Raw genomic sequence first — 22,574 nt, 5'->3', positions numbered from 1 at the left:
TAAAATGCAGCAATCAAATAAACATACTACTTAAGTATTTTAGTACTTACTTAGCATATGATTAAGCATAGCATCCTAGACTAAGAAGAGGAACAAGATGACTGGCCTTCAAACGTGCCATGATTCATACAACAGGCAGCCAGGTGTCTACCTGACCACTTAGAATATTGTAGACAAAAAGAAACAATTATATTTCCTCTTTTGCCTAAGAAGCAGTATTCCAGAAAGTTTTCATTCCTTAATTTCTAATGATAATATCATTAGGAGAGCGCACTAAATAACATCTTCAAAAACCAATTGAAGCAATTAAGTGTACCTCCTACGCACACAATTTAACAGTTAGATGATAAGCGAAACTTCAGGAAGAAGCAAAATCCACAGTAAGATTTTACAGGTGTACGTTTTCACAACGAAGTCGACCATATACCAGTGAAAATTTTACTTAGATCTCCACCAAGCTTACACAGAATAAAACAGTAAGTTGATTCTGGAAATATACACTATAACATTAATCCACCTGAAAAACAAAGTAAGTTTCAAGGGGATGGGTCAATTGAATTTTCAAAGTTTTTCAATTCTACAAAAAAAAAAAATTCATACAAAAGATTCAAAAATTGGCCATGATTATTAGCATTACTAAAACAACAGTCTCACTGGCAGCTTAAGCACCCACAAAAATCTCGTAATGCGTAGTGATTTTTTTTTTATTGAACAGTAGCCCATGAGTTAAACCACTCTTAGAATAATACAAGCTTACACAAAACTCTTCATTACCAATTTTAGATTAACACTTCAAATCAATTAGTACAATATTTTATTCCTTATAATACACAATTTTAGTGCAATCTACATGAGCATTTTGTTCACAAAATAATCAGAAAATATCTTTAAATATTTCACAAATATAAGACTAATATGAAAGACTTGAACCTATTAACACCATTATCACAAGCAGAAATGAGTAAATGAGTGGCAAGATAAGATGTATTCTCTGCATATAAATGTATATAATGTGTAAAAGAACATGGACAGTTATGCACACTCAGAACCATATTTAATAGTCACTTAGAGGATAGAGTCACTCAACACATCAGACACAGAGTAGAAATAAAAAATAAATCAAGAAATCGAACATTTTATATATAAAAAAGTAGTAAGCTCAAGCACCTCTTCACAGCATGAGAAATGATTAGACATTTTCATACCTGACACACGTCTGCTTTATTCCTTAATACACTTGACTTCCACCTGTTCATGCCCTTGGACATTTTTTTTTCCAATAGTACAACCTGCTGGGCATGGGTGCTACAAAACTTTGCATTTTTCTGTTCATAATTAACTGATTATGCTCTAATTAATAGCGCAGATTTTTGTTTTACAATGTAAGTGAGATAAGTGAAATAATGGCTGGGGTCAATCTTATTTTATTTACAAAGCCCAGCAAGAAAATACAATGTCGTTACATTTCATGTACCCTGGATGGCAGTGACTCTTACTGGCAGGCCTACACAAAGTCTTAGCATGAACACTAAGGCAAAGAACGCTTTCTGTAAGATATCTGCAGAACACTCCTATCTTAGCAATCACAATCCTTAATGCTATAATTTTACAAACTGCTGATTCAGACAGGTAGGAAAAAAAAAATTGTTCTCATATGCCAGGCAACTCTAACATTAGTCTCTTAAATAAGTTCAACTATTTCAGAAAATTAAAGACAAATTCATATTTCAAATATCCTACTCTGCTGTGCAGCCTTTCTGAATCCTTTGAAAGGGTTTTGTGAACATAGGAATACAATAGACAGTGGGGGGTTTCCTTTATGAAATAATGTCACTCTTCAGTGTTTAAGTGATTTTCATCACACAATAGAGGGTAAAGACAGGGAAATAGGACAATGAGCATAAATATTATCAGTCACACCATATTATCAGTCACCAATCTATTTTAACAACATACCTATAAAACATTCAAGAAACCAGCAATTCACAATATGTAAGTATTATATAAATTTAATTTCTAAAGTTATGAATAAAGTCTAGGCCTGAACTGTTTTCATGTCAAACATAATTCTAAATTCCAGTCTTTGCTTCTTAAACAAAAGTGTCTGGACAAAGTCTGCATCCCTTGATTCTCTTCCATCTAAAACAGTAATGTTTCTATTCCACATGTAAAATAAACCTTCAGTGGAATTCATGAAAATAAATTTTTTGTATGTGTTGTACTTGAAACAAACTATTCTGCATCTAAAAGCTCATATGGTTTAAAATCTAAGGACCCTTTTAAGAAGATTAAAACAACGCTCCCATAGCAGTCAAGGCCAAGCACAATACTAAACACAAATGGTTCTCAAAGCAGTATCCCAGACCGGCAGTATCAGCATCAACTGAGAAGCTGCCAGGGATGTAAATACACTTCCACACCTCATCCAGACATACTGGATTAAATAGTCCCACTGCAGGAGGGAATCCTATGGTCAAGAAGGACAACAGACAATGGGGCAACCACTTGTGTTCTAAAAAAACTCCATGTTGGGGCCCAGAGTGGTAGCCTAGTGACTGAAGTCCTTTCCTAGTATGTGCCAGGATCTCATACAGGCGCCAGTTGGTATCCCAACTGCCCCGCTTCCCATCCAGCTCCATGCTTGCGGCCTGGGAAACAGTAGAGGATGGCTCTGTACCTGGGTGGGCGATCCAGTAGAGACACCTGGCTCCAGGCTTTGGATCAGCTTAGCTCTGGCCATTGCAGCCGCTTGTGGAGCGAACCAACAGATATAAGATCTTTTTCTCTGTCTCTCCTTCTCTCTGTAGATCTGCCTTCCCAATAAGTACAAATAAATCTTAAAATAATTTCATGTTGCACTTGAGAACCACTACTCATACTACAAAATTCTTGTATTTAAGGAGGAGATGAAGTTTCCTTCCTAAAGTTTTACTGTTTTTGTTTGTCTGTTTTGCTTTCTTACAGCGCGACAAATACCCATCATGTAACTGATATGTTATTTACTCTTACATGAACCTGCAAGATAGGAGCCAATAAGTACACATTTTCTCACGTGCACACTAACTGAATAGTAAATGGATCAACTATGGACAAGCATTAATTTTACACATTGGAAATATAAAAGTGTGCACATTATTAGCAAAACGTGTTTTATTCTACTTTCTTCAAAAGTCCTTCAGTTGACTATACCTTGGCAGTGCACATTTTCTTGTAAATTATGAATTTTAATCAGTACTGTAAAATCATGTAGATTCTTAGTGACAGCACCACGTATGAAATAAACATTTCTGCCAATAAAAAACATGAAAATGCAGAATGTTGATATACTGCTTTCTAATTGGAACCAAGGTGAAAACAATTGTAATTCAAAATGGCACCCAAATCACTGGTCTAACTGCTTCCCAAAAAATCCTAAGATGAAATGATCACTAGTAACTTCTCCTTTATATTAAAAGAGAGTCCAGACCTAAGGTATTAGCATATTTCATCCAAAAAAATGATTCTTAAAATTTGCTGGAGTTCAGCTACAGTAAGAATTATCAACTTTCACTTAAGACTATGCAGTGATAAATAACACTTACTCTTTAAGGGGAAAAAACAGCTTACTGGTTTTGTAAAAAATATTTTTTATGTCCAATACTATGCTATCCTTATGGAAATTATTCAGATCATGTGTAATTTCATCCATATTTTACTTTTGCTAAACTATTCTGATCAAGTGGTTCTTACTCTGACAACAGATTACTGGAACACAGCAACCATACCATTATAACTTGCTTTAGCTGTACAATGCTGAATACTCTACTTCTAAACTTAATCTATTTTCAATTATCACTACACCTGGAAAAAGGTTCAAAACCACATTTGTGAGTCAGGAAACTCCAAGAGACAGTTGACAATTTACATGTATATGTGCATTTCAGTTTCACAAGAGAATCTCTTCCAAACCAGTTCAAGATTGAATGACGGAACAGTAAACATCATTCTGTCGTTGACTGAATTAAGTTTTAATTAGGACCAAGTTTTAATTCTGTAAATCTCTGCAAAGATACAGATGTTGATGAAGATCTTTCAGGTGGCAGTTTGGATAGTCAGTAAGCTTTGTGTCTCTGTTTACTTCATAATGACATATTTATGTTCAAGAAAAACAATTCTACTGAACAGAGAAAGTTCATATTAAAACAATTAGGACTGAATAAATTTGGTTGCTACTAAAAAATTCTCTAAAAATGAATACATGTATATTTGTATCGAAGAGCTTAAAATCTGAAGTTGTAAAAATGTCATGCTAATATTATTAGTGCTTTTACGCTAAAATTGAGACAAAAACAATGGCATATGCTTCACCGATCTTTCAATTTTGCTGAATGTTATAAATAGGTATGACCTTTATATTAAGAATCTATAGTTGTCTTGTAATGCAGCATTTCATATGTATATGTAGCAGTAAGATGAAACAGATCAGCAGACAGTTGGAAAGCATTGTCTTTCTTGTTTCCTACTAATATCGTTCAGCAACAGGAGCAGCGTGTTGTGTTAAAGTCCCATAACTCACTCTTCCATAAGTTCAAACACTGTATACCATCGTTTGCCAAAAGAGGAAAAGGCGTTACTTAGTAGGACAATTCTCCAAAGATATTTTTCAGCAATGCACATACCAAATATTTCTGATTAGTGCAAAATACAAGGAAAAAAAAGGTAGATGAAAAAATTCACAAAGGCAGACTAGCTGCCTTGTCAGTCCAAACAACAAACCAATCAATTATGTTCTATTCAAACCTGACAAGCAAAGGCAACTTTCTGCAGTGATAAGCTTATGGAAAGGACAAGATAGCTGTTCTCCTTTACTTTATGTACGCTATTGAGAGTTTTATCCACATTTTAAAAATCACTCTTATAAAAGAGGTTTCCAGGATTGCCTCCGAGGTTGAGCTGTGGCAGAGTTGGGTCTCATGAAGGGTATCTACACAGTAAAGTGATAAGAAAAGAACATTAACATTTAAAGATCACAGCAGCTCTGCACGATGTCTTATGAAACATACTAACAATACTACAATAGATTCAAACAGCATGATCAGGTCCAGAGAGCAGACACCCTAGAACTAAATGCCACGATTTTGTGTAGCCTTTATTTGTTGTAATGGAACTATTTTACCAGATGAAGCAGTTGCCTCCATTATTATTATTGTTATTATTATTATTATTAATGTCTGATTGTCAAAACTAAGTAAAATATATTTATATACATATATACACTTTCATACATCAATAAATGATGAAGTATTTATAAAGGGAAACATAACATATTTGGTCAAAATTATTCTTCAAACAGAGCAGTTAGCTCATGTTTCTCATCAAAGAATCTGGTGCTCTGAGAATAATTCAGAACACATGTGACTGCTAAAACACCAAAGCAAATCATACTGTAACAAGGCTGGTTAATATAGCATTAGGGAGAAAATTTTCAAGTTATTCTAATCCACCTTTCTTCCTAAAAAGAATATGTCAGAAATGCTTAGTTTTGATTATTTGCCTTTGTATCTTTTTCAGAACAGAAATTTTAGAAGTTTAGTGTCTAGAAGTTAACAGGGTTTTTTTTTTTTTAGAGTAGTAAACACAAACATTCACCATTTCCTTTGAATACTTAGATCTAGAAGATGAGGTACAACTGGGAAGTAGTCACACATCATAGAGAAGAATCATTTTTTTTTACATGTTACTATTAGAGAGATGTGATTAAATGCTTCTAAGTTCCTTTGAGAAAAAGAAAGTGAAAAGTGGCACACACACACAAACAGAATACTGAAGGGATCAGCCATGCAAAACTACTGAAGCTCCAAAGAAACCAAAAGCAACTGGTACGGGAACGGGAGTGCAGCGGGAAGTGTGGTTTTCATGGAGATACTCTATTCGTCAACATGTGAGAACAGGAAGAGCTGGTTCTCGTGTTGGCTAGTGAGGTCACACCGACTCTGAGAAATGCTCTACCTACCATCTACACGTTAAACACTAATGAAGAAGCATAATGCCAGAGGAAGCAACCATATAACTTATAATAAAACTGCAACTCATTCTTGCTAGCCTGCACAAATAATGTGAAAAAGCCAGAAAACTGAGAAGATATATTCGGAATTAACTTACATGGCTTTGAATAGAGATATGTTAAGTATCATGGGAATCTACTTTGAAATCTCAGTTAAATAAAACATGTAATTCAAGTTTGAAAAAATTTAAAGAAGTATCCATTGTTCCATCCTAAATGTCATTTAATATTCCATGTTTTCTTAGTGTCAGAACAACCCATATGGTTTCTTTAGGCTCCTATCATCCCACGACAGGATACCGTGTATTTTAAATCGCAGATCATATCTTGACTTTGTAATTCTCTATACACACCTGGCAAGCCTATTTAAAATTTAATACATCAAAAAAAGGCCTTCACTGATGCACATGCCAGTGACAATCAGTGTATCCTGCCTCGGTACAGTGGGAAGTGCCTGACAAGGGGAAGTTCTACTTTGCCCCTACAAAGTCAAGCACGCCAAGGCAGTGTAGGGTGAAGAGGCAGTATATTTAATCATTACTGCATGAGCTACAGAGCCAACACTGCCTGTGTTTAAATTTTTAACTCAGTTGCTTTCCAAGAATGTGATCTCAAGCAAGTAGCTCTCAGTTTCCTCACTCGTGAGATAAAATCAACATCTAACTTAGAAACTAGTGAGGATTAAATGAGATAAAATATGGAAAACAACAGTACACTGACGGGCACATAACAGGTCGGCAACTAAGCCAGCAGACTTAGTGAGCACTACTATCGTGTGCATATACACATCTAAAAAGGACGAAACCACATTTTAATATGTAATTGTATAATGTAATCAACAGGTAAGGGGAGCAATTTGTTTTCATATCAGTTTAGCATCTTTATATTTTAGTGACTTCAACTCTAAAACGGAGATGTGAATATTTTACAGTCAACAAATGAAAGGGCTAAACAGAGTTGGGAGAGTTTGGGATGGAGTAAGGAGATATCATTGGTATAATTCCTGGGCCCAAAGACTTTAAAAAAATAATGTTTCCCTAGGGTTCGGTCACAGTGCTAAAAAATATGAGAATCTTACATATTCTTCCCTACAGACAGAAATCTGCTATCGATTTCAAACTTCACACTCAAACTCATTTCACCACTGCATATTGTTTGTTTTGGAAACTCTTTTGATTAAAAAGAAGACATAAACGCCCTTTGTCTACAGATGAAAAAATTAGAGATTTTTACTAATAAGGCTATTTAATTAGCTAATGGAAAATTGGAATTATAGATAGCAGCAGAGTTTGTCTTTTCATATGATTTATAATCTATATGTGCCAATAATAATCACTCCCTTGTATAAAGTAATACTATTAATACACTACAATGGAAAATCGATACAACTTTACAAAAATATTTATTGAAAATAATTGAATAAGAACTTTTTCCTTCCTATATGTGCATCAAATTATGCTGTTCGCCTCAGCTAAAACTGCATTTCCTAGAGACACCACACTTCACTATGTATTATATTCAGGCTTCTGTTTTCTTTAAACACAGATGACTTGTAAATACTTATTTAAAATAAAAAAGTTAAAGTGCAAACACTGATGACATAATACAAATTATTTACAAATCATACAATTAAACACTTATTGTTACTGTGACTTACACAATGAGTGTCATATAGTACACACTGACTGTGTAAGGCAGATTTGCGATGCCTGTGTCTAACGGCAACACCTAATCACTCTAGTTAAGCAAGAAAATAGAACAAAATATTCTCCTTTTATTTCAAAGTTTATCCAAAATACCCATTTAGTAGGAAAAATTCAATTGTAGCTGGGCTACCTTCATCACCCAAATATGAGGATTGTGAAAAGTAAGCACCTTTCCCAATTTTTATTATTAGGAAAGCATTTTTACAAAACAGTTTTAGGACAAATTTTATTCATAACACTCTTTATTTTCTAATTTCTTCTTAGACTCTAATCTCTTCCTGATGTACAATGAAGCATCATTTTAAATCTAAAGATACTTAGGTTAAATTACTCAGCACTGCTTTTTACAAACCCAGGTAAAAGGCAAAAAGGTAACAGTGCTCTTAGTACAGGGACAGCTAAGTAGCCAGTGGTGTAGCAAAGTAGATAAAGTCACCACTTGCAGCAACAGCATCCCACATGGGCACAAGGTTGAGTCCTGGCTGTCCCACTTCTGACCCAGCTTCCTGCTGATGTGCCTGGCAGAGTATGATAGGATGGGCCAAGTCTTGTGCTCCTGCACCCATACAGGGGCTCCTGACCCCGAGACTCAGCCCAGCCCAGCTCCACCTATTGTGATCATCGCAAGGGTGAAGCTGCAGACTGAAATAGAGTTCTTTCACCATCCCCTGCTGTCTCTCAGGAACTCTGCCTTTCAAATACATCTTTAACAAAACAGGATATAAAACATAAATTTTAAATTTTAGACTGAGGCCTCTCTGTTATTCCAAGATGGAACGATGGTACTTAAGGAATGCAGTAACATGATGGGCAGGACAGAGCAGGGAATGAAGAGAGACACCCACCCTGCTCTGGGACTCAGTGAGGACTCCAGTGAACTTCCCACAGAGACTGCAATTCAGACTGTCTCCACTGTTACCAGACAAGGAGGTTAGAGGAACTAAGAACATGTGACAGAGCTAAGGTCATCTGGGAGAAGAACCAGTGCATGAAAGATCTCCGTCTCTTTTTCTGTAAATCTTTGTGATGAAAAAATCTTAACAAAAAAGACATTTTTTGGTAAGAGGGAGAGAACAAATATTAAGAAATGTTTTTGATGAAAATTGTTACCAAAAAATTCTAATATTCTCAGCTTTCAAGTAATATCTAGTAACTAGACTTTCAAAAAATGTTTGACAATTATTAAAGATCTGTGAATGACATTAAGATGCCATAAGATCTGACAGAAGCTTTAATATTTTTTGCATGTTATTTACAAACAAAACTTTTAAGAGAAATGTTTCTACTTACATTTTAATTTTTAGTAAATTAACACTTTATTTCTCAGAACTAAAACTGTTTACAGTCATGTACCTATTACTATAGACTCCCTCCTCCACACTCAAACATATCATCTTTGCAAGTCATATTTAAATGTTAAAGACTTCATTTTCACATGATGGATGCTTTGATAGTTCAAGGGTAAAGATGACCAAGAAGACAAAAAAAAAAAAAAAAGGAAAAAGAGAGAGAGAGACAAATGTGCCATGAATTGGGTGTGCACTTTATTGAATATTATTCCTTGCAATGATACTGAGCCAGTTCCTGTGCTAGATACAAAGAATAAAAGCAATGAACTTTGAGGATGTGAATGGAAGACGAACTTTTAACTTGGAATGAATCTAGACCCTACTTCTGGCATTAACAATGGATCTTCAATAAGGAAAAGCACTCGAACAATTGTGGCATAAGAACACGGTAGGAATATTGCTGGGGAGGGTTAAAACTGAGGTAGGTTTTTGAGCAACTGAATCTTTGAAACTCTCCTCTAGCCATGAATTAACATTTCACCAAGAAATTAAACTGCATAATGGTAAACTCAACTGGCCCCTCAGAACAAGGGAACTCGATCTGTGTAAAGTAACAAATATAAAAATCCCAGACTACGGAACTATATCATAAAATAATCAAACTTAATTTAAAAATGTGTTACAAGCACACATGTCCAGGGAGGTCTGCGGTAGCTCCTTAGGACGCCTGCCTCCCTTATCTGGGTGTCCGTTCCAAGCCATGGCTCCCATTAGTGATTCAGCTGTTTCCTAACGCAGAGCCTGGCAGGACCACGTGCAGCATGCCACCCATGCTGGAGACCCCTGCAGCTATGGGGGACAATGCAAATGAAGTTCAAACTGCCCGACTTTGGCCTGGTCTGCCACCTGCTGGTGTGCTCATCTGAGGAATGAACCAGCAGATGGAAGCTGCCATCTGTAACTCCATCCTACATGATTGCCAGTTCCAATGTCGGTTGCTCCACTTGTGATACGTTATGTTTCTGTGAAAAGCAACAGAAAATGGCACAAGTACTCGGACCTGTGCCATGGATGGGGTTGACTCAAATAGAGTTTCAGTCTGGTGACATTGCATTGGCCTAGACCCAGCCACTGCAGGTATTGGGGGAGTGAATTAATGGCTGGAAGATCTTTTCCTATCTCTTACTCTTCCTATAACTGTACCCTTCCAAAAATATCTTTAAAATAAAGGAATAAATGTTTAAATATACCCAAAAGAAAAGAAAAAACAAAGAGAAATTCAAGAGCCAACGTTGCCATGTAGAAGTTCAGCAGCTGCCTTAGACACTGGCATCCCAGATGAGCAGTGCTCCTACCAAGCTTCTGTTGATGAGCCTCGGAAAGCAGCAGAAGATGGCTCATTTGTCTGGGCCCCTGGCAAGCATGCAGAGAGCTAGACAGAGCACAAGGCTCCTGGCTTCAGCCTGGCTTAGCCACAACCATTGTGGCCATTTGGGGTTTGAGCCATTGATGGAAGATATCTTTGTCCCTCTCCACCACCCACAACTGCTTTTTAAATGACTGAATGAACAAATGAATGAATTAGATAAATCTATCCATCTTTATAAGGAGATTCAGCTAGGGATATCTATAATAGATTTGGTACTGGTACAACCTGGAATCTACCAACATCCACTTTTACTTACAGGATGTATAATCTATTCTAGATATCAGAATAATTCTCTGTCGCTGTAATGTGGGAATATAAATAAAAGAGGACACACAGCTCCAGGCCTACCATTGTTAGACATAACACTATCAATAAAACAAATAGATATCAAGATAAAATCAACTGAATTGGCTAAAATCACCTGAAGATGAGGCTTCTTGTGGTAGGCATGAAATAAGTCAGAATTCCAGGAAACCCTTTACAGGAAACGTCAGCAGAACTTGGTGGGCTCTAAAAACAACATCTCCTTCAGTTTCCCACTGTGTCTATTTTGTAGGAAGCTTAATTCCTTTTAAACAGGATTAAGAAAAACCCATATATTCAAACAATGCTTGGTTATTTACAGGCCCATTGTTTTCAGTCTGTCATGTAATTTGCCTCTTAGATAAAATATTACAGCAATCACACTCCTATAGCAGAGTCAAAGGTCAAAAAGCAACCTGCTGTATGACATATCTGTAAAAGACTAGGAAAAGAGAGCCAATTTCATTCCCCACAGAGTGGAATCTTCAGGTCTTTGTAAAAAATGAAAAATCGCAGGGTAAAAATGAATACCTTTTCATTGGCTGGAGTTACTAATAAATAACGAACACGCATGATCTTGCTCTTTAGTTCAGCAAGCGTGGTCAGTCCTCAGAAGGCTGTCTTCAACCTAATTTTACAAGAACGTCTACCAACAGAAGCCAATATTTAGGAAGAATAGAAGCACTAAAATGGACTCTGCAAGACTAGGGAAATCATATGATTAAGGAAGACATCCTTACTTAAAAAATATCTTAAACATTAGTATTATGCCATCTAGGAGTGTCAGCATTTTTTTTTAATATTTTAACTTGTTTATATAAAAAGAACAAGTTTCAAATACTCATAATACAGTTTTAGGAGTAGAGGATTCCATATGGACACCAGTTCCTGTCCCAGCAGCCCTGCTTCCCATCCAGCTCTCTGCTTGTGGCCTGGGAAAGCAGTGGAGGACGGGCCAAAGCCCTGGAACTCTGCACCCCCATGGGAGACCTGGAAGAAGCTCCTGGCTCCTGGCTTTGAATAGGCACAGATCCAGTCATTGGTGGCCATTTGGGCAGTGAATCAAGGGATGGAAAAAAGTTGTTCTCTTTGTTTCCCTTTCTGTATATATCTGCCTTTCTAATCAAAATAAATAAATCTTAAAAAAAAAAATTCATGAGACTGGAAACACCTGGTGTCAGGACGGAAAGTTCAAGGTGACAAGGCACACAGAAAGTTGTCATCAAACACTGCTGGTCTACTTCATGATGCTCTTTTCAGTTCGCTGGTGATCTAATCGAAATTAGATACATAAACAAATACATAAGTTACATTCTGTCTCTGAAGAGACAATCTGATGTTTATTTCCTAAGTAAATGATAATTCCTAAGCAAAGGTTATACATGGTTTCTCATGTTATACACAGTGACATACTAATCAGCCATTGAAAAATGCTTAAGATTGGGCCTAGCACAGCAGCCTAGTGGCTAAATCTTTGACTTGCATCTGCCAGCATTTCATATGGGTGACAGTTTGTGGCCTGGCTCCTCTACTTCCTATCCCATCCCTGCTTGTGATCTAAGAAAGAAGTGGAGGATGCCCCAAAGCCTTGGCACCCTCCACTTGCATGGGAGACTTGGCAGAAGTTCATGGTTCCTGGCTCAGCTCAGCTCCAGCCCATTGCAGCACCTGGGAAGTGAACCAATGGATGGAAATCTTTCTCTCTGTGTATCTCCCTCTCTCTAAAAATCTGCCTTTCCAATTAAAAAAATCTTTAAACATTTACGATTGTGCATGTATGTTCAAAACAGGTTCTATTTAAAATTACAATTCATTGTGGGCTTGCCGTGATGGCTCAATGACTAAATCCTCGCCTTGCAAGCACCACAATCCTATATGGGCACCAGATCACGTCCTGGCTGCTCCACTTCCCGTCCTGGGAAAGCAGCAGAGTGTGGCCCAAAGCCTTGGGACTCTGAACCCGCAAGAAAGGCCCATTAAGAAGCTTCTGGTGCTTGGCTTCAAATGGGGTCACCTCTGGCCATTGTGGACATTTTGGAAGTGAATCAGAGATGAAAGATCTTTCTCTGTGTCTCTTCATAAATCTGATCTGCCCTTCCAATTAAAAAAAAAAAAAACACCTTCTCAAAACTTAAATCAACTTATTCAAACTTTTGTAAGACTTGAGACATTTTACTCATCTAACATCCTTAAAACAAAGCCATACGCTTCCCTGCCAGTATCAAGCCATCTATAACATAACAATTTGATAACACACATTTTTGTTCTAAGATAAATGTTTTCATTCCTATGCAGCACTCTTACAATCTGCAGAAGATAAACAGTACCTTGGCTACTTAAACATCCTTGTTTCAAGTAATTTTTAGTTTGGGAATTGTATGGTCGTGGTGAAGAAGATATTCTTACTACAAATTAAACTTACCATTTTAAAATAATATATACTCTTCCTTTCTTTGAATATTTCCTTTTGTTAAATTCTATTATTATAAAACTAGCTTGTAAAGATCTATATATAAATATTCTGAAGCTGCGAGTAGTTCAGAATAAAGACAAAAAACAGAGACCAGCTTTAAAGGGCCTTACAAGCTCTTTTATAACATCCAGTTTTATCTTACAAGACACAGGAAACTTTAAGACAAATTCAAGTATAACAGCACCAGGGTCACATTTTATTAAGATAACTGGATAGAAAATAGATATATCTAAACTTCAGATGCTGGTATTGCATCAATCCAGGACAGAATAGCTGAACGTGCATAAGGAATTTACCCTCAACACATATGTTAATCCAATCATTGGTCATTTAGCTACGTTATGTAACTGATAATTAACTTGTGTATTTAAGAATACATATTAATTTAATTCTCAAAGCAATTACAGAGGCAGAAATTATTATGTTCAGTTTTTAGAGGAAGGTACTAAAGCACTGGGACAACATAATTAGTTCAGTCATAACAGGTGAAGGAATTTTAAAAATGTGACTTTAAAAAAACACAGCTTTAGGGAGGACTGTTGGTTGCCAATGCTTAATGCTGACATGAAGTCAAAGAGGATGAGTATTTAAAATACTTAAAGGCCACTGAATTTAGCAATTAAGAGTTGATCACTGGGCCAGGTATGAATGCTCAATTGGCTATTCCTCTCCTTGTAAGCATCAGGATCCCATAATGTACACTGCTTCTTGTCCCAACTGCTCCCTTCCCATCCAGTTCCCTGCTTTTGGCCTTGGAAAGCAGTGCAGGGTGGTCCAAGACCTTTGGGATCCTGCACCCATTTAGGAGATGCTAGCTCCTGCTTTGGATGATCTCAGCTTCACCTACTGTGGCCACTTGGGGAGTAAACTAGCAGATGGAAGATCTTCTCTCTCAAATCTGCCTTTCCAATAAAAACAAATAAATTTTTAAGTAGAGGTCATCAGTATCTTCCACCAGTGAAACAATAATATTTGTCTTTGAAAACATCAACTACATATGTAACATCTTCAAAGACTAGAACATTGCACAAAAAGTTGTAGTCAGCTTTGTTTTAAAGTAAGGACTTCTGAGGTGGGCTTTTGGCATGGTGGTTAAAACTCTGCTTGTATCACCTACATCCCATATCAGACTACAAGGGTTTGAATCTTGGCTCCACTCTAGACTCCAGTTCCCCTGATGTGCATCCTAGGAGTTGCAGGTGATGGCTTCGCTCTCTGCCACCATGGGCGAGGTCCAGATCGAGCTCCAGGCTCAACCGGCCCAGGCCTGCTGCTTGGGTCTGCAGAATGAAGCACCAGGTGAGAGAGTTCTCTCTCTCTGCCTTTCAAATAAATGACTAAGTAAACAAAACAAATGAAAAATAATGAAAGTAACAAGTCTGAAACAGTCTTTTTCACCTGCAGCTTTTAAATTAATCAAATATATCTTGTAGTAAGATGAAATAGCATTTTGTTGTATAGATACATAATTTACAAACCACTTTTGAAATACTTCAGAAAACCTGCATATATATTATCTAAAGACCAAAAGTAATTAATATGTACTTCATGCCCAAGCAATGTGTATTAGTTGTATATTTAATAATACTAGATTGCTTTCTATTTTTTAAGATTTAAGTATTACAATACATAAACTTTCAAGTTGGTAAAACATATTATTGGCAAAGAAAGCTAAAACAGCAAAGAAACAAGAAAACCAAGGAGCTGAGAGAAAACATTTACAACTTATACAAAGACATGAGAAATCCATTTGTTTTAAAAAAAAGTAACATATAAAAAAAAGTAGATATGGAAAGTCAATTCACAAAAAAATCAAATGGCTAATCAACATATGACTATTAAACTTCACAGCTAGAAAATACAATTAGAATACAAATTTCTACCCATTAGTTTAACAAAAATCTCTTTAATAACATCCACACACATTCATGCCAGTGACAAATGAAATAATATTACCCACAAAAATTTAAATATGCATATACTTTAGGATATCACCATGGAATGGAAATTAAACACAAAAAGAATTTTCATCAGTAGGGAAATATTACAGTAAATTATGGCTGATTGTATAAATGGCTACCTGAAAAAATGGTTTAGTGCTACATTTTCACAAAGAGAAGTCCACTATATCCTAAGCTTTAAAAAAAAAGTTAAGAGTAAAAGCAATAATGGCTTTAACAGAAAGGGCCAGCCCCAAATCCCTGAATATACTGTTTGAACTTGAGCAAAAACATATGAATGGTTATATAGTGGCCTTCCTTCATGTCCAAGCAATATATTTTAAGATGTCTGAAACTAGAGCTATTGACAAACCCCATAAGATTTTTTCTAACATGCCCTGCACCTCTACTACCAACTAGCATGCTTAACCTGCCTTTCCATGACTTACGTCCCGCTTCCTTTAGAATACTATTCTCACACTTTAAAGTCATCACCAAGCACAGTAAGAGTTACCTGAATACAAGCACCCTGATACAGTTGAGCTGGGAGCACAGTGTGGATACAATTATGTTAATCAGAACAGAAGGTAACATCAAATTTTTGAATTGCTTATTTCTAAATGTTTTTCGTTGAACATCTTCAGATCATGATGATTCATAGGTCACTGAAACCGTGCGTAAAGGTGACCTACTGTACGCAAAATCAATTTTGTTTCCTTAAAGGGGCAGATTTACAGGAAATAAGAAGAAAATATTTCATACTTATCAATATAAACCCCCAATTTTCTAGTTTTAGTTTTATAATTATTGTTACTATATTTTTAACAAACAGTAATAGCTATAAGAAAAACAGCATCTTATAAAGCAGCCTTTCATATCTTACTTATGTTGAGTAAATACAACCACAAAGTCTGCTGTCTTGAGACCATGTCATTTCTAGACGTCTCTGCTTCAGTCCAACTAGCACCCCAGCAGAACCTCTGGGTTCCCAGCTCATGTTCATGCAGTTGCTCTCCTCTGATGCCTAGCCCTGTTCTTCTCTCCTGATATAACCTACCATCCTTTTCAGAGGCCCATTGGTGGTGTTTCATTTATTTTTTTTTTTTTAAGATTTACTTATTTGCAAATCAGAATTACACAGAAACTGAGAGAGGAGGAAGGAGATAGGGAGAGAAAGACAGGGAGACACAATACATCTTCTACATGCTGGTTCACTTCCCAACCTGTGGCAATGGCCCGGGCTAGGCCAGGTAGAAGCCAGGAGCCTCTTCTGGGCCTCCCCTGTGGGTGGCACGGCTCACGCACTTCATCCACTTCTTTTCCTAAGTCATTAGCAGGGAGCTGGATTGGAAGTGGAGCAATCAGACTTGAAGCAGTACCCACATGGCATGCTGGAATCACAGGCAGTAGCTGAGCTTGCTATATCACAATGACCGCCCAGGCCCATTGGCTTTATTGGCTACCATGCATTTTTACAACTGGCTAAAAATTTTCTGGGTGTCTATATTAATGAAGAATTTTCATTATTCAGAATCTTGAAAACTAGTATCTTTAGTATCATTATGTAGCTTTCCAACCTTGAAGGCAGTTGTGAGGCAATAGAAATGGGATGGGGAGATGGGGGATACAAATGTACTGGTTAAAGTACCGGCTGCTCCACTTCCAAACCAGTTTCCTTGTCACACACTTGGAAAAGCTGCTAGATGGCTCAAGTACTTGGACGCCCACGCTGAGGACCAGAATGGAATTCCAGGTACCTGACTTCAGCCTGGACCAGCCCCAACTGTTGAAGCCAGTGGAGAATTTTTTTTTCTCTCTTTCTGTTAACTCTGCTTCTTAAACAAAATTTTCAGAAACTAGCTATCTCTTATACTTATGATATATCAGACTAGGAAAAGGCTAATAATATGTTTTTAATTTTTAAAAAAGGTACTAAACACTGGTATACAGAACTGACCAAATGAGGAAAGTGTGTTTAGTGTGTATATTAACTACAAACAATGCAAAATGAGTGTTGAAATACTAAAAAAATAGAATTTATGAATTGTGTAATTTAAGACATAAAATTTGTTTTATTTCATGCTCTGCATGTATGTCTTTACTAAATTGTTTCTAAGGCAGTCTGAGATTCCAGCTCAGTCATTTTCTAGGTTTCCTAAATCTGATATACCTACTCATCTAATACTGAAATTTTCCTATCAGATTTCCACATATACTTATTAATTTTTTGCAAATATTTTTATCCAATTATAAAAATAAGACAGTCCTTATCAAGCATCTATAAAACTACAGACGAGGTTGAAGTAAAGTAACTTATAAAAATTATATCAGGTTCATAAAATTTTTTTTTATTTAAATTTACATGAAGATTTCCTGACAGCTGATTTCTTTTTAAATGACTGCGTAAGTAGTCTAAAAGCAGGGGAAAATCACAGTTTACTGTAAATCACTTAATCATTCCCTATTATTAGGCACTTATGCTAATTCCACATAGTTCTCACCATTACATTGACTACTATTATGAATGTTAAATAAAGCTTGCACTAGGGCCCAGCGCAACGGCCTAGCGGTTTAAGTCTTCGCCTGCAACCACCAGGATCCCATATGGGCATCAATTGGTATCCTGACTGCCCCACTTCCCAGCCAGCTCCCTGCTTGTGGCCTGGGAAAGCAATTGAGGACAGCCCAAAGCCTTTGAAACCCGCATGGGAGACTCAGAAGAAGCTCCTGATTCTTAGCTTCAGATCAGCTCAGTTCTGGCCATTGTGGCCAGTTGGGGAATGAACCAGCAGGTGGAAAAACTTTCTCTCTGGCTCTCCTCTTCTCTGTATATCTATTTTTGCAATAAAAAATAAAAATCTTAAAAAAAAAAGTGTACTAATTCCTGTATATCCCCTTGGAAACAATTCTGTAGTTGCTGTTACTTTACACACATTAGTGACATGCTGCATGAGGCTGACATGGCTAATTACACTCCAGAGAAGTGACCTTTCTTTAATTTTCATACCTGGCTCTGAGGGTTCCATTATCTTTCATAAGTATCATTTCCTAAAGGAGGAGGATACTTTTTTGTTTTATATAACAAGTACCTCTTGTGCATTTTCTGCGAACACCTTGGGTCAAATCCCTCGCAGCACTCTGCGGAGGATGATAACAGTCTCAAAGACATCATTTTCATTGCTGTTGGAGCACCATTCACAAACAGAATATATGAATACAACTTGTTATTAAATGAGATCAATGAATAAAATATATGGTTCAAATCTTTGGAATTTCCTGTAAAATCAAAATCTAATATTTTGTATCTGATGGTCCTCCAATGATTTGCTCAATAGGGCACATTCCAATCATAACACTAACAATGTCCCCTCTCCCCCCAGGACTTTTATCTATACTTCTTATTGTACTAATCAGTTCTTTGGACTGGCAAGACAGTTGTTTCCAAGTAACTAAATAAGATAGAATGAAGACAGGGAACTCCTGAACAAAGTGCAAAACTTTCTATTTTGAGACACTTAGGAAAAATAGCAAAGTTAGTACTTGTTTTAAAAAGATTATGTAACTTAAACAGAGTTCATGAAGAACAATTAAGTCTCTCACTGAAAGAGTAACTCAGCTGCATGAAAAGGAACCACTGGTGGCGCATTCATTGAGAAATCCCAGCTACATTCCCATTCTCTAAATTGTAATTGCAACTTTCATGAATACTCTTGTCAGCTAGTCTGTCGGGAATTTTTTTTTTCCCTATGGGAGACAAAAGATGTATTTTCATTGTATGATTAATTTCTAAAAAGTGGCATGCTAACAAATATATATTTGCAAAATAAATTCTCATGATTTTTCAAATGTTTTTTTAATTACAGGGCCTATACCCAGGTACTCTATACTAAATCTAATACTAAACCTAATACTGCAAAAGTATTGCGACAAACTATACTTTTATGGGCTACTCTCCTTAACTCTGAAACTTGTTTTCAATGGTACAGGTAAGATTTCTAATAAATCTATGTAGATAGATAACTATGAGACATTCATTCATAATAGAAATGTATTCTTCCACAGTCCACAAGCATTCATCTTTTAGATCATTGGGGCTATTGTTTCATCGTACAAGTCCAATTAGATCTAGCAAGACACACACAAGTGCTCACCCAAAATAGCACACTTTGAGTTACATGAAACTAACACCTGATTAGCCTAGCATTTTGAACAAGGTTACCAGGGGGAAAAAACAAAAGGAGAAAGAACATGGGGGGAAACTTTTTAAAACAAACATGTTTGACAGCAGAGCTAAATGACTTTATATATGACGGTAAAATACAATGCAAAAGAGGAAAAGACACCTTTTGAAAATCATTTATCAATTTTTTTGAGAAGAGATTCCTATTATAGAATTCAGGGCTTGGTTACTCTTCCTGCACACTCCTATTCTAGCTTTAGTTCCTTTTTAATGAAGAAAATGAAAGTCAGCACAACAAAATGCCACTATTAAATCATTTTGCAACATTTTGTGTCAAAAATGTAATGGGGAATGCACACATCGAAGGAAAGGTTACTGTTCTTCTAGAGCATCTTTCCACTTGGTTCGTCCTTCTGTGTAACAGTGCCGGCTCTCCTGATGGTTTTCTCTCTCAGCTTAATGTGGCATTTGAAGGATTATGGCATTTTCGGGAAACCACGGTGCAGCAATTTTAGTGGTTATCTCACTGAAAGTGATGCTCTGATTTAGAATAACCACTCTGTTTATGTGCAATGGTGAAAGCCAGCTACTGAGCCATCTCACAATGTCAACCTAATTCTTGATTATGTATTTTCTTAACAATATATGAGTTCAGTCTGGAAAGAAAGAACACAATGAAAGGAAACCCCTTTGAAATGAGCCTGCTCTGTGTGTATGTGTACACACACACTATATTTTTTTGAAATCCTTTTAAGGACATTGTAATAAAAAGAGCCAATTTGGAAACTAGTAACCTCACTTCATCTCAGCTTAGGATAAGAGTGATTACTCCTTGCAACTGCTTTGCAAAATAGACTTGGGCATATAAAAATGACAAAGAAAAGGAATCATATGTCATATACACAAAATAATCAGTAGTTATGTGGAGATTAAATACGAGAAGTGTTACAAATACTTGCTCAGATAATATAAGCCATTTTATTCTAAGAGGTCAATTCGTTTTGTTTTACAAAGAGAAATGCTTCAGATTTAAAGAAAATATTTTATACCACAATCCATCTCTTGGACTTAAAATAACTAAAAGCTGATGACTCACTTATTACTTCACATATTTTTGGTAAGTTATGGCCTATAATATACACAATTAAAACTGAAATTGGAGGAATATTAGGAGTTACTAATATAACTGAAAATATCATGTTGGAGGTAAGCTTATTTGTGACTCAGAATTTTGATAATATTTTATTTATAAATTTCTCTCTTTTTCATTCCTACAGTCCAAGGGTCTTCCAATTTTCCATGCATATCATTAAAAATATTGTGCACAGATTTGAACATTTTCTGCACCAGAATATAATGTAGTTAGATTTTCTGTACTATTTTGAAATCTCTGGTATTGCAAAATCATGAAACATAAGAATTTAAAAAATAAATCAGGCTAAGACAATGTTCATTTCATCGATGAGAACTGGCTTCAAGAAGAGTTACCCACATTTGTGACTGTTACAAAGCGTCTTTCTGGGAAAGCATTATCAAGAATTCAACCTTCCAGTTTTAGTCTTCTGGTCTCTCCCAAGCCTTTTTACCCCAGTTTTCAAAGATTTATTTATTTGACAAATTCAGAGAGAGAGAAAAACAGTGTGTGTGAGTGAGTGAGAGAGAGAAATAGAGAAACAGAGAAATTGAATCCACCTCCTGGTTTACCTCCCAGATGGCCACAAAGGCAAGTGCTACATCAGTTCATGCAATCCAGGGCTTGGAGCAGGCCTGCTAGGATGACTTCAGGAACCCCCTTGCTAGGATACAGCTCCTGCTGGTAAGCACGAGAGCCAGAGCTCAGGGCAGGCCTGTGAAGGGTTACTGGCTTCAGCTGGTGTGCATGAAGACTAGGCCTCTGGAGGGCTGGGCTGGGCTGGGCTGCAGCACCACCAGTTGGTTTGCATGAGAGATGGGGCTGGAGGTAGAATAAATAAGGCAGCTGCAACTACCAACATGTGCTTTGATTGGTGCAGGTGGCAGACCAAACCTGACCCTGCACTAGCTAGAACACACAGAGTTAAGCCTGAGGTCACTCCAGGTGAGGTTTCTTGGGAGGACTCCCCAATTGCACTCAAACTTGGGCTAGAGGAAAATGACAAGATATATGCTCCAACCTTGGAGTACATATATTCAGACTTGGTCTCCCCAGTTACTGATGCCTGTGCAGAGGGCGTGTGTCCAGATGTACTTGGGGACATGGAAGCCAGCACATCTAGGCCAGTAGAGGATGTGGGGTGCCATGTCAGAGGATGGAAAGTAGAACACGCTGGACAACTCTCCTGAACAAGGTTTGCAGCAATGTGCTTGGTCTGTGTTGCACTAAAGTGGACTTGGTCAGCAAACAGACCTCTGATTATCTCAACCCTGGTGCAAAAAATCCAATGACATCTCAAAACTATCAAAACCACTGAAGTAATAGAGTCGGAACACTCTTCCTCATCTCACAGTCTCTAAAGCATCATCAAGTCCCTGGGGACTGATATAGTTTGATAGCATCTTTACTTCTCCAGATCAGGAGAATAAACCGAACTGAAGCATGAGCCACCTCCCTTCCTCCATACCTCCACATGCCCCACCCTAATCAGGGGTCCACCTGGGCATGCATCCCTCTCAACTATGTAAACAATAATAACAATAACATGAAGCTGAACAGGAAGCAGAGGAAAAACAGAATCCAGGAATATGGGCATCCCGTGTGGCAGGTTAGCCCACTAAACCACTAACATTTCTCTAAATTAGAAGTCCTCTTAGTAGCAGGGTTTGCCCTAGCAGTTCATATGCCAGTTGAGAAACCTGCACCCCATATCAGAGGGTGCATTTTAAATCCTAGCTTCACTCCTAACTATCAGCAAGGGGCTAGAATAGTGGGACAACGAGTGAAGTCATCACCTCTAATGCAGGCCTCCCATATGCGTGGCATTTCCAGTTCTGGCTGTTCTACTTCCAACCCAGCTCCCTGCAAATGCATCTAGAAAGATGGCCAGGATGCTGAGACCTCTGTCGCCCAGGTGGAAGAGCACATGGGATTTCTAGCTCCTGGCTTCAGCTTTTTCAGCCCTCATCAATGCAGTCATTTGAAGAGCGAACAGAATCCCCCTCTCATAAAACTTTACCTTTAGAATAAATTAACAATAGCTTAAGAAAATCAGCCATAACAATGTATTATTATACA

At 37.1% G+C, this 22,574-nt stretch overlaps 1 protein-coding gene across 8 annotated transcripts in view; it reads right to left on the bottom strand.

The window, feature by feature from the left end:
- The window catches only part of PHF14 (PHD finger protein 14), a 114,445-nt gene that overhangs the window by 40,912 nt on the left and 50,959 nt on the right, over positions 1 to 22,574 (bottom strand). Inside the window, exon 17 of one of the 8 annotated variants that reach the window (XM_040965013.1) lies at positions 3,697 to 4,963. The exons of the other annotated variants lie outside the window; for them this stretch is intronic. Within the exon in view, the coding sequence (XP_040820947.1) occupies positions 4,951 to 4,963 (13 nt within the window). The 3' untranslated portion in view covers positions 3,697 to 4,950. Of the gene's footprint in view, positions 1 to 3,696; positions 4,964 to 22,574 lie in introns of those variants that run through there. 8 annotated transcript variants of the gene reach the window in all.

This window comes from Ochotona curzoniae, unplaced genomic scaffold, assembly GCF_017591425.1.
Source record: "Ochotona curzoniae isolate NIBS_2020 unplaced genomic scaffold, NIBS_Ocur_1.0 scaffold_3835, whole genome shotgun sequence".
NCBI lineage: Eukaryota > Metazoa > Chordata > Mammalia > Lagomorpha > Ochotonidae > Ochotona > Ochotona curzoniae.
Note: the sequence above shows the minus strand (reverse complement) of the source record. Positions and strands in the feature narration are given on the sequence as shown.